This window comes from Haemaphysalis longicornis, unplaced genomic scaffold, assembly GCF_048455015.1.
Source record: "Haemaphysalis longicornis isolate Haplotype H1 unplaced genomic scaffold, Haemaphysalis longicornis Haplotype H1 scaffold_1, whole genome shotgun sequence".
Taxonomy (NCBI): domain Eukaryota; kingdom Metazoa; phylum Arthropoda; class Arachnida; order Ixodida; family Ixodidae; genus Haemaphysalis; species Haemaphysalis longicornis.
Window position 1 is genome coordinate 365,528,684 of NW_027526203.1, and position 12,488 is coordinate 365,541,171.

General features: G+C 45.8%; 1 protein-coding gene across 1 annotated transcript; it reads right to left on the minus strand.

Annotated features, from left to right (window-relative positions):
* Window positions 1–3,435: 3,435 nt before the first annotated feature.
* On the minus strand, window positions 3,436–12,275 carry LOC144160250 (carboxypeptidase A2-like). Its single transcript, XM_077691769.1, has 8 exons — window positions 12,099–12,275; window positions 11,936–12,035; window positions 11,657–11,766; window positions 10,086–10,296; window positions 6,564–6,654; window positions 5,104–5,342; window positions 4,510–4,594; window positions 3,436–3,724 (listed from the first exon to the last, which is right to left on the minus strand). Exons 1-8 carry the CDS (start codon window positions 12,239–12,241, stop codon window positions 3,528–3,530), a joined length of 1,176 nt encoding a protein of 391 aa, XP_077547895.1. The 5' UTR covers window positions 12,242–12,275; the 3' UTR covers window positions 3,436–3,527.
* Window positions 12,276–12,488: the final 213 nt, after the last annotated feature.

Consider the following 12,488-nt stretch of genomic DNA (forward strand, 5'->3'; position numbering starts at 1 on the left):
AAACTTCTTTTGGCGTCTGCGTGCACCACCGATCGCCTGTACCACGGTGCCAACAAACGGGTGCCTGTATGCTGGTCTCACAAAGCTGCTGCAGATGCCGCTCGGTCCTAGCACATCTTAGCCCATCAAACGGCCCTCAAGCCGGGGCTTTTCTTGTTTAGTTAACGCGACGGCCAGCCATCTGCCACGGCGGAGAGACAGACCTGTAGATCTTAAACACCCTGGCTGTCGGCCGAGATAAACGATTCCAGATGATGTTCAAAGACGCTGGGTGCTGAGGTGTCACTTTTCGTTGCGCCTGTCCGGCTTCTGACTGTTCCATTTTCTTTCTCAAGCATAAAGTCAGTTTGTTTCTTTCGGAACAAGAAACTCGGCGAGCTTTGCCGTCACGGCGGTGGCTCTGCCTCCTGGGTCTGTGTTAGCAGGAAGGAAAAAGAACCTGAAACGGACACTGATCAAGGCTCTTGTGATAAGTGGGGAATATCTCCACGTTTTCCCCCATTCCAACATATGCTTTACTGGTGAAAAAGTACTGAAAGCACGTTGAAGGTGCCTTTTATTCTGCTTTAAAGAAATCTTACGGAACATGCTCGACAGATGTAAATGACGCAACTGTTTCGCGGTGCAAATCGTGTCATACATTTCTGCTTCACATATCACTTGATGCTAACTGCCGGTTTGCTTAACTGCCATCCAGCGGCTAAAGCAGCGTGTACCAAACAGACTGCTTAAACGGAGCCATGCAGTCAACGAAATGCCCGCAAAAATATAGATCGGTTAAAAATTACACATTCCGGTCCTGGCTCAGCGAAGGAAACAGGTTAACTCTTTTCAAAAACACCAAATTCTTTTTGACAGATATACATTCGCGTGTCGTTTCTCTTTAAAACACCAGTTTGTTTTCTTCTTTGCCACCCACCATAACGACAAGTTGCTGTGGCTGAAGGAAGAAAGTATACTTCAATGATGATGCCAGGATAAAACTTGACTCTTATTAGAATCCTGCCAGAGCTGTGACGCAATAAAAGCATGACGTTTTACGCACGTGATGTGACTTCGCGAAACTAAACGGTTCGGTCAAATTGCAAAATGGGCCACACTATTTGCCAAATTTGTTTCGTTGGCAGGCAATGGCAGCAGCAGTTGGTCCTTCTGATGCATTGCGGTGAAGTAGACTCAAAGTTGTTTAGATTCTTCTCGCAGTTGTGTCGGGATTCCGAACAAGTGGCCTTTAGGAGGGGCCACCAGGGGTAAATTATTTTTGCCATAATTTAATCGCCAGGGACCGTAAGAATTTATTTTGCTAAAAATAGTCCCTGCTATTCGTGTAATGTCAATGGTAACATTCTTCTCCTCGATAAATTTTAAAAAAGTACAATTTTGTATGGGCTTATATTCCCCTGAGTTAAATCAAAGCTGCCCGTACTCATTAAAGGGCAGGGCGAACTACCAGGTGCGTGATGTACTCACCATTCTAATTAGGCATGCACATACCGAGCGTGGAATGCGCTGCGGGCTGCGTGTTACGTGAATGGAAACCAGTCTACGGCTGAGACAAGCCCGAGCTGGTTAAGAACCACAGTCATGGGGTAGGTTTTTTTTTGACGATGTTTATTTTACAAACAAAAAATGTTGATATAAAATTGGTGTCAATGTCCACACAGCTCATCCACAGGGTAGCTAGCCTTCTACTTCGCTGTTTGATGTTTCACTATTTACACTCATATATGTCAGCATGTTCACTCGCTCTTTAGGAAACCATATTTCGTTTTCCAGCCACAATATATAAAAAAAAACTGGTGTGATGGAGTCTTGAATAATTTATATAAATAATGACTTTCCCGGCAGTGAACTTGAGAATACTGCGCCAAAACACGAAAGCACGCTCAATTTCCTTTTTCCTGTATGCAAGCCTCAACCTTACATTCTAACTTGTAGTACGAGTAGAGGGAAAGTGATACCCTTACGTAAGTGGCTTCACAGAATCGCTGAAATTCTTTTAAAAATAGGCACGAAAGTCTGATTTCTTTAGACGGGCCGGCCGTTTGTTTATGTTACACTGTATCAGAGCTGCAGTAGAGCATAAAAATCTTTTTTACGCTACGATATGTTGGGGCGTGAAGACGGAAGTGTTGCCGTCGCTTATCAGAAAAGTGAAAGTGCCGGCGATACACAGTGTTTGTCGTATCATTCTCCGCAAGGTTTATACCTTTCTTGAAAAAACGGAACCACTCTTTCTGGGCCTTTTTCCCCTTTCATTTCCCCCTAAGACCGGACCTGCGGTATATAAGGACCATGACACACTTTTTAACAAGGATATTTGTTATAACAAGACAAATGATGTAGCCTCATGCGTGCGGCACCATTTCGAACTATGGGGACCCGAGCTATGTTCCCGCGGCAGAATTTTCTTTGTCGATTTTATTTATCATAAAAGGGGGAGAGTGGTGCAGAGGGTTAATAGCAGAGCCACAGGCTTAAATACACTCGAATTGCGTCACCAGGCTAAATTTTTCTGCTTAATTTTTTTCGAGGTACCACGAAATTACTATGTATACTTTAAACTTAGTGAGTACAATTCGCAAAGAACAACCATCAGCCTTCCACAATTGGACACCGACCACTCTGAAGAGCAGAGTACCAGCTAAGGCCCTCAAACCAATTGCCGCGGCGTCAGCGTCCATTGATACGCAGTTGATAAATTTAGCACAACAAACGTGCATGTGCACGTGCACTTTTTTGCCGCTAACTACACTCGGGAGTGGCAGCGGTGTATTGCAATATTTCAATATCTCTAGCATCGCACTGAATATATCAGCGCATCAGTACGCTCAGTACGCCGCCGAAACGTAGCATCGATCTGTGCCGCACAACATCGCAAGGTGACTGCACAGAGTGCAAACGGCACCTGAATTAGCGGTTCCGGATTAACTTAAAAGAAGAGATCCCCCATAATTATTAAACCGGTAACGACACGTGAATAGGTAGGTTCCATCTCAATATGCTCGCCACCATTTTGGCTACCTAATCCGAGGATTCGGTGCCATTAACAGCAAAGTGTTATTCGCGGCATTTTTAAGACAGAAAACACATAACAAAATGTTGTTATAGCAACTGCGGCCTACCTATCATTATCTTCCAAAAAACGGTCCAGCCATTGCTTACCTCATTCTACCAAGGCTGCCTTCTGAACAGCGATAGATTTCAAAAATTTAATTCTCCGTAGACAATTTCAGAGGTCGCTTTTTATCAGAGTTATGAGATTTTACTCGTTGAGAGCACGATGCTTTTCGTTTGAGATTTCTGGCAAATAATACGCGTTCGCCAAAGCAGTTTCCGATAATTACCTCTTTGCAACAAGCGGACACAACGGCTTAACTGCTCCACGCCGAATTGTGGCTGCGCTCTATCGACAAGTGTGGCTGAATTGCCTAATTGCCTGCAGAGGGGCTCTTCGTGAAAGACTGCGGAAGGGCTTCTCCCGAGAGAGCGAAGGTCACACGAGGAGCCAAGTCCGGCGGGGGCGGTCACATGCCCAGCTCGGCCTTCATGATGTGGAAGGCGAGCGCCTTGAGGCCGCTGAGCAGCTCGTCTCCCGTGGGGGTGATGAACTCCCGCGGCAGGATGAAGCCGAACAGGCCGCGGTCCCGAAGCTCGATGACGAACGTGTGCTTCACCTTGGCTTTGTCGTACACCCAGTCCAGCGCCGCGCCCGACGTGATGTCTGCGTATAGGTCAGAGACGCGGCGCATTGTAACAGCAGAGCTGTGTGAGCTTGAGCTTGGTCCGTTGCCGTTGGCACAAAAATATGAAGGAAGAAAGCTCCTCTACCGCGAGGCGCCCGGCACGACCTTCGCACAGCCGCGTAGGTGGAGCCAAGCCTCGCATACCTATGACGTCATCGCGCGCGCCGGCACCGCTCGACCTTTGAGAACACTCTACCCAGCGTTCGGGGTGTGATCTCTCACGTGCTCTTCTCCTCGTCAGTTCACGTGCGTTCGCGCCCGAAATGGGGAGCACAGACACCTAGTTCATGCTACAGACGCCGAGTTCGCGAAGTCGGTTACCGCCGGTTCTAGCGCGGACTAACGCGGTCCATTTTTGGAGAGATGTGAAATCCCGCGTTCAAAACAATCCGGGGCTGCCAGTAATGGAGAACTTTCAGCGGCAAGTTCGAAATCCACGTGAGGTGCAATAGCAGGGTCTCCGACTAAGGGAGCGGGGCCGCCAGCTCTGCTGTTTTTCCAGCCTTGCACCAGTAGTGCAAGCTGCGCCAATTTTTTTCTTGTCTCTCTTATCAACGCGCATTAGACTTTAAAACGGAGTTCCCAGAACGAAAACATCTGCTTCGCTAATTTACAGCGCATACATGCCACCAAAGGAGCGGCAATAATGCCGAAGTAGAGGTGTGTGTGCAAGCACAAAAAAAAAAAAAAAAAAACGAACACTGGCAGTTCGGGCGTAGTGGTAAGCCTGAACTTCATTATCTTTTAGAAGTGAAGAACTTACACAACGTTTGTCCTGCAGTGCCATGGCGGTAAAAAGCGCTGTTCCTTTTTCGAATGGCCGTTACGAGCTTCTCCAGTGCTTCGTACTGAAATGAAACATATTAAAGCGCATAATCAGCAAGCTTCAAAAACGTTACTTCTGTATTCGGTCATTGGAAGGGGGGGGGGGGGGGGGAGGGTGTCTGTACACACAAGGAGCTGGAAACACACCGCCTGTTGTACGACAAAATGTCTATGTGATAAAGCTTGCGTTTCTTTGACATGCAACGGCTTATTGTGCCTGTTTACGCGATGAACTTTTTGTCGGTATTGCAGACATTGTTTTAAAACGCTTCACTGAAAGCCATTAATGACATTTTCTAAGCGAGCTGCTACTGGGATTCTCCTTGTCATGTTTGAATTCGTCTTATCGAGGTCCCAGTAGCCAGATTGGGGAACTGACAAGATTAATTTGATCGTGTAGCAATCTACCTACCATTCTGCTGCAAACTGAAGCGAACTAAAGTCAATAGAGTATTCGGGCAACCTCTAGAACTCTAGCGTGACGTGACTGCAGTAATAGGTTTTCTGAAGTTGCGTATAATCAGTATTTCACGTATAGACCTGCAAGAAGCGTCGACGAGCGACTGACCTGGCTCTTGTAGTCGGTGGTGTAGCCCTTGGAGTAGCCGTACGGTATCATAACCATCTGGCTATACGAGTGCAGATTGATGTACACCTTCAATCTGTCTTTAAGGTTGTTGATTCCGTCCCTGATGGCTCGGCTCTCGGCCTCCGAAAACGGAAACATGCCAGCATAGTTCTCCGCGCAAGGGTTGGCACTCGAGCCGGCCACTGCACGATCAATTCACGAATTCCGAAAAAAAAAGAAAAAAAGAAAGAACTGTACGAAATCCATGAAGGCGTGTACATTTTATACTTATTTGCGCCCGCAACACCTTATAATCAAGCAGTACACAATTTTCTCTCTTTTGTCGCTAAGTAAACCCGGTTAAGCCGAACCGGAACAAGCCATGAAAATATGTCAAGTTTATTAGAAATTATCCAAATTACTCAAAATGTACCACAAAATTCATATAAATTGCCGTCAGTCAGTAAATAATGAACAGAGCTGCACTGCATGAGCTCGTATGCAAACATTTATTTGATTTGTTAAGACAAAAAAATTAGTGCCGTGTTCCTGGAGAGCAGCTGCACTGCTTTCTCCAAGATTTGCCTTAAGGGGTACTCCTCATTAGAGCGCCTAAAAATAATTGAGAGTTCTTTAATGAGCAACTAATCAAATTACGAAGTTCCGCCCGCTTTTACCGCGATACACAACTCGATACTCAGTAAATTTCACTGAAACCACGCAAAAGAAAACAGACACCGTTTACAATTAAGAATTGAGGGTTAAAACTATGCTTCTTACCGGGCAACTTTTGTTCCACTGAATCTATTGAAGAGCAACAAGGCGACTTCAACTTATTGAGCTTTCTCTTATAACCTTGCTTAAATAGGAGCTCGACTTTACGGGGCCTAGTGCATTTAAACCAAGTTCGATTGTCTCATATTATCCTACTTACAGGGCAGGAAAGTGGCGCCTTATTAAACACCTCCAAAGAAAATTTAGGTCAGCTCAACTAGCCGGGGAAATAAGAATGATGGGATGAATGCTTAGGAATAGAAAAAAAAGCGGCTTGCATCAGGATACAAACTCTGGAAAAGACATCGTAGCTCCAATTAAGAGGAAGGAGGGAACTGTAGGCTGGGCCTGGAAGGCGGAGAATTTACAAACGGTGGGCCACCAGGGTGACAGAGTGGCTACCGAGAGACGGGAATAGAAGTAGGAGAGGACCGAGCATTAACTCAATAGAGGGATGAAATAGGAGTATCGGGGGCAAAGAGAGGACGTAGCAATACGGGATGGATTTGGAGCTCTATGGCGGATGTCTTCGTCCTGCAGTGTACATAAATAAGCGGATGCTGCTGCTGATGTTTTTTTTTTTATTATTACGATGCTTCTGATGAGGTGATGATGGTGGTGGTGATGTATGTCACATATTAGGCACTTACGTCCGAACCGCACGTCGAAGTTTCTGTTCGCGTCCACTCCACGGCAAAGGCTTGCAACGTTTCTTACTCTGTTCTTTCGCCACAGGCGGTGCTAGTAAGAAAATTGGGAGGAAAAACGGAAATAAGCTTAAATTATCATTTTAGTCAGCCTGAAGCGTAAATATGCGAAAAGGCTATAATAAAACACGAATACTGGCTTACGTATTTCTACGTGTCGTAAAAATAGGATGCCTCTGCCGAGTACACTAAGAAAAACATACGACGAAGTGTTCCTAGACAGCTAGAATGCCCATGAAGCATGTCAATGAAAGGGAGCAGAGAGCTTTCATTGTTTGTAATGCAGTGAATAAACCATAACCGCCCTCCACCCCCCCAACCCCCACCCTAAGTTGAAACCGTCAGTTTACACAGGGTCGTTACCCCAGAACGAGGAAACAACGACCGGTCTACCTCAACGCCAGCGCCACTCCACACGTACACCGAAATCTTAGCCCACTACGAAAACTACCGCCGTCACTTCCCACCACCCCATTCACAACTAACACGTGACGAAGGAACCACTTTTCGGTGCCTACAAACCAATTCATATCCCCATAACGCCCTACTAAACGCTATGTACCCCACCCAATACCTTACCACCTGTAACGTCTTACCGCCGTCACTTCCCACCACCCAATTCACAACTAACACGTGACGAAAGAACCACTTTTCGGTGCCTACAAACCAATTCATATCCTCATAACGCCCTACTAAACGCAATGTACCCCACCCAATACCTTACCACCTGTAACGTCTGCCCTGTTGCTGGCACCCTACACCACGTGGTATGGGAGTGCCAATGGACCCCCACTCTAACTCCAGTTCCCAACCCTACCTGTAGGATTTGTCTCTCTCTCTCTCCCCTCGCTTTGGCTAAAACTCTGCTCTCAACTTTCGAGGTTGTTTGTCATCCATATATGAATGCAAAAAAAAAAAATAAAAAAAAAGAACAAAGGCCTGCTACCATCTTGTCCTGAACGCATGTGCAGAATATAATATTTTGATATGATGCCGCATCAGCTCATCCTATCATTTAACAACTTTTTAACCGTAATTCAATTCAATTTTTTTCTGTGCTGTTGTTATGGCTATAATTAGCTGTGTTTCAAGACCATTGCGCTCCACTTGCCCTGTGCCCGGTACGTATAGCAGGAGATGATAGCCACAAATGTTTATAAAGAAGGATTAACGATGGAGAGGATTTCGTTAAACATTTGGCCAGCGGCGAATGTTGTCGGTTCGTCGCGATGGGCCCCGTCGACGAAACGTGCCTTTAATCATACGCTCAAACCTCCCCTCAAGGCAATGCGGATTGATCTTCGGTTTCTTTTGTATTTGTTTTTGCATTTGAATGTTTTGTAGTTGCGTATGAAGCAAGGAAGACCCCGAGTAAATGAAACGTCTTGTGTAAAGGGAGCTGGTGCCTGGGGTGGGGGAGCAGTCCCCCCCCCCCTCTCCCAGGACACAGGCTGTCCTCTCAGTGCACAATTTATGTACCAAGAAGTGTACGTCATTTGCATTCGTGTTCATGCCGTGTTAGTTCTTGACTCATTTCGTATCTATTTGTTAATAGCAAGGAGAGATGTCGTCCTGGAATGTAACGGACGGACCGAGTATGTGAACGTGGAAAAGCGTAACCACGAGTGTTTTGTAGCTGCTTTTGTTACAGGACAAAAATTAATTTCATTATTCGCAGTTTTATGAGCTTTGTGATGACTGTGTGCTTGATTCGGAGTTATGACTGTATGCTTGACTCCGTGTATATTCGGGGTTTGGGTTAAACGATCCTGGCCAATCCCCCAAGTGGGTATGCGCCACAAACTGCGCAGGAGGCCGCCTGGTTCTTGCTGCGGCAGGAAACTAAACATCCCCCCGAGGGGCGCGATCAAATGCAGAGCATTTCCGGGGGCGCACGACGTTAAGTAGTTTGCGTTACGTTAATGTTGTTGCACTTGTTGCTGTTGGTTGTTGTATTGTAATTAAATGAGGAGACGTAATTACGTGGTCACGTGACATCATTTATTAGCAGGTGGGTATGATTATTGTGGCGCAGTGGGAAGAGCACCATGTACCTCGTGTTCCGCCCACAGGTAGTGAATGCGTTGTATCAGCAGCTTCTTGACGTAGTTTGAATGAGTCAAGGATATAAGGCGCGTTCGTAGCCCTCCATTCTGTGTCGGCTTTGTGGTGCAGTGGGTAGAGCACCATGTACCTTGCGTTCCGCCCGCAGGGTCGTGGGATCGAAACCAGGCGCCGGTAAGTATTATTTTTTTTTATATAGTGTAGGGGGAGGGGTGCGGACGACGATGGACAACTAGAACGGGTGACGTCGTGAGTTAAAGAAATGCTCTGCATTTAAAAACCTAGGAATGAAAGATAGAGCTCGCCTACCCTCCCCCTTCTTTTTTCGTATGAGACAGTGATTCCCGAAGGCCCGATAGCTCTTACCTTGTGTGTGTATACCACACGTATACCTGGTGTTCCAGCAATGCTTTACTAAAAGTTTTAAGAACAGAGAAGCTGAGTTAAAAACAATAATTTCGTCGCAGCCAACACACGGACAGTAACAGAGACCAACAAGTAGGAGAAAAATAGTTATAACAATCCTATCTGCCTCAAAATTTGCAATTAGAGCTTTAATTATTGAACCTAAATCCCACGCTCGAGCACCGGAATCAAAGCAAGTCTCCGTTTCGGCCTGAAAAGTGTAAATATAAATTGGATGGATAAATTTTAAGGGATTCTTTGAATTACTGCTTTTAGCAGTGACCCGTTAATAACGGACAAGGGAAGTATTTGGAAGAGGGAGGTGTCAGCCACCCCGTGCCCTTGTTCTGACGCCGCTGCGCATGTTGATTTGCCACGCAAACTGACCTCTATGGCGTTGGGCCATTCATCGACAGTGAGTAAGACCTTCGTTTACAGGCGGAGACGGCTGTTAAAGGGGCTGGGGCTTTTGGCGTCTCCTGTCGTCGTCGCCGTCGTCGTAATCGTCGTTCGTCTCATGTAGTCACGGTACTAAAACACCGGGAAACTCGTTTACGTCTCGCGCTAGAACGCAACGCGTGCTAACAAAACATCTGAAAACTCGTTTACGCCTCGCGCTAGACAGCTTCGTGCTTAAAAGCCGAGAGACTTTTACAGCAGAGCTGTATACCGCTATCCCCCAACGGTTTCATCTCCCTTGGCAAAAACACCAAGGCTCCAAGAATACATTTATACACTGCATGCTTCACCCCTCCCCAGGTTTCACGTTAGTGGAGATGGCCGGGGATTTTTTGTTGGTTTGTTTGTTTGTTTTGACAGCATACTATTACAAACAACCGCCCTTGCAATGAGACTGCGGAAAACGTTAAAAACCCTTGGATAGTGTACGGTAATCCGCAGCCCCTCACATAGCGCAACTCGTAGCCCGAGTGGGGCTTCGGTGCGTGAAACTCCAACTGTAACTATCTAAAGAGAACAGTGTTCGCGAGCACTTACAGTGGTCCAGGTGTACTTGTAGCCGTCCGGATTGATGACGGGAAATATGTACCAGTCGAAGGTGTCGATCAACTTCGTGACTTCATCGCTGTCATTGTAACTCGCGAGGAATCGGTCGATGATGTACAGCGCTGAAGCCGTGGAGATCCACTCGCGGGCGTGTATGCCGCTGTCTACCCAAATGGCCGGCCGGCTGGAGTTGCCCCCGGAGCTAATCTGCACAGGACAACAGTGTTTTTAACAAAGCACTGCGACGCTCGCTCGTAGTTGGCCCTCATTTTATCATAGAATGTTATTTACGACTGGATCAAAGCAAAAAAATGTACGTACAATCTTTGTCAAAATTTTCTAGGCAAATGTTAAGCCTTGTGAACCACAAAGAATTCATAGAATAAGCTTTACCTTCAATTGTGACAATATTATTTTATGACAGTAAGTAAAAAATATGTTTTCTCTAGCTTGGCATAAAACGTTTCAGCCTCGTTCGAGACGTAAGCCTGTGGATCGAATTTTTTGCGGCCTGCGCACTTTCGGCTTGGCGTAGAAAATTTTGACAGAGACTGTACGTGCATACGTACACGTATAAGGCACGTTCCTCAGGTCCTTGCCTTGGCCTAAAGCCTGCAGCTTTTGTTTTCTAGTGGTCACGCGAAAAAAAAAAAAAACTATGCCCGTTGCTTTTCTCTCATTTTTTCTGATGCTTCACGGGTATTTATTTGTGATCTTCCTGTGTGATAACTTGTTTGCTAGTTAGTCAGCGCACGTCCTGTGTATTCCTCTTTTCTTCCTATTCTTTTTCACTATATTGAACGCGGTGAACCGCTAACAACTCCCCCAAATGACAGTCCTATTTACAATATGAAGGTCAAATAACAGCTGAATCCCGCCTGTAAACCCCCTTGTCCCCTATGACTGATATCGAAGCCATAAACAGGGTATCCACGCAAGAGATATTTGCTTGAAAATGCGTTTCTATTGACGAATATAAGCCTCTATGGGCGAATATAAATATACACTCTAAGAAGTACTGTCAGGTCCACTTCGCAACCACGCTCGAGAATGGCCAATTGTGGTGTCCTAGAGATACCAGGTTTAGCATTCAAGTTAACTTACAGCGCACAGAAGTAATGCAATGCGAAACGCAATGCACGTATTGAGCGTTGTCCCTACGCGTGTAAAAATTTCGAGACAAATTGCATGCTTACCCTCATTATTCGCCGAGATATATTGGAGCTTTGCGGTGAAGCCGACCAACATGGACTCCTTAGGGTGTACATATAAATGTTACATATAAGCTGTAGAATCTGACTTGTTTTGTCATAAAACCTTCTCATATTATTCTCAGGTTTATTATTATACAGATTTCGTACCGAATTATAATGCTTTACAGCGCAACGGAAAATTACCTAGGGTGCAGTCAATGTATTGTGTAGAAGCCAAGTGCTGGGTGGCTCCTTGCTTAAAAAATATCTAGAACAACCAGTTGCGAGCCAACAATGAAGAGGGCATTCAACTGGGAATGTTTTCATGCAATTAACAGGTGCGCGGCAAAAAACAAAAAGAAAAGAGGCGTCCTAACCTTGATTCCCCGAATCGCGACGCCGTCTCCGGTCTTGCCGATAGTGACACGGCTGACGATGTTAGGGAATTTTTGCGCTGTTGAATCCAGGAATCCGTATATCTAGACAAAAGTAGGAAAACGCGTTAGCTGAAAGTACGGAAACATTTGAAGACGTGGTAAAACGACGTAATTGCGCTAGAGTCCTATCAGTAGCGCTCAAACACAGGAGGGGGGAATGTAAGAGAGCTGCAGTGTTGTTTCCCTCGTAAAAAGAAAGTGCGCCACTGACTTCATCCAGGGTGTGGTACATATCCAAGCGGAAGCTTGCAGTGTCTCTAGGACCAAGGTCCCCGTCCCGCTGGTTGTCTCTTCTTTCTCGATCTATCCATCTGAAATGCAAACGAGGGCACATGAAGAATTTATTTAGGCTACTAGCGAACTTTGTTACTTACTCCTGCAAGTTTTCCGTAAGAATGGTATACTGTATTCCGCCCAGTTCGAGATGCTTTTGGAAGTTGAAAACTTCCGACGGAGGCAGCCGTACGGTGACGTTCTGAAGGGGGGCGACGGGTTCGTCCCAGAAATCTAGCTGCATTATAAAAAATAAGAAGAAATAATTGTTTATTATCAAGGAGTACATACAAAAGCAAAATGGGGCCGCCAAAGCCTACAGGTGGGCTTGTGCGGCGTCGCCCGGCTGCAACAGCCTTCCCTTCTGTAAAAAAACACTCATTGACAGTGGTAACTGAATAGGAAGGTAAAAAACAAAAGACAAGCAAACAAAAAGAGAGAAAAAAAGAGAAAAAGAGGGAAGATGAAAAATTAAAGGGAGGAAAAAAAAA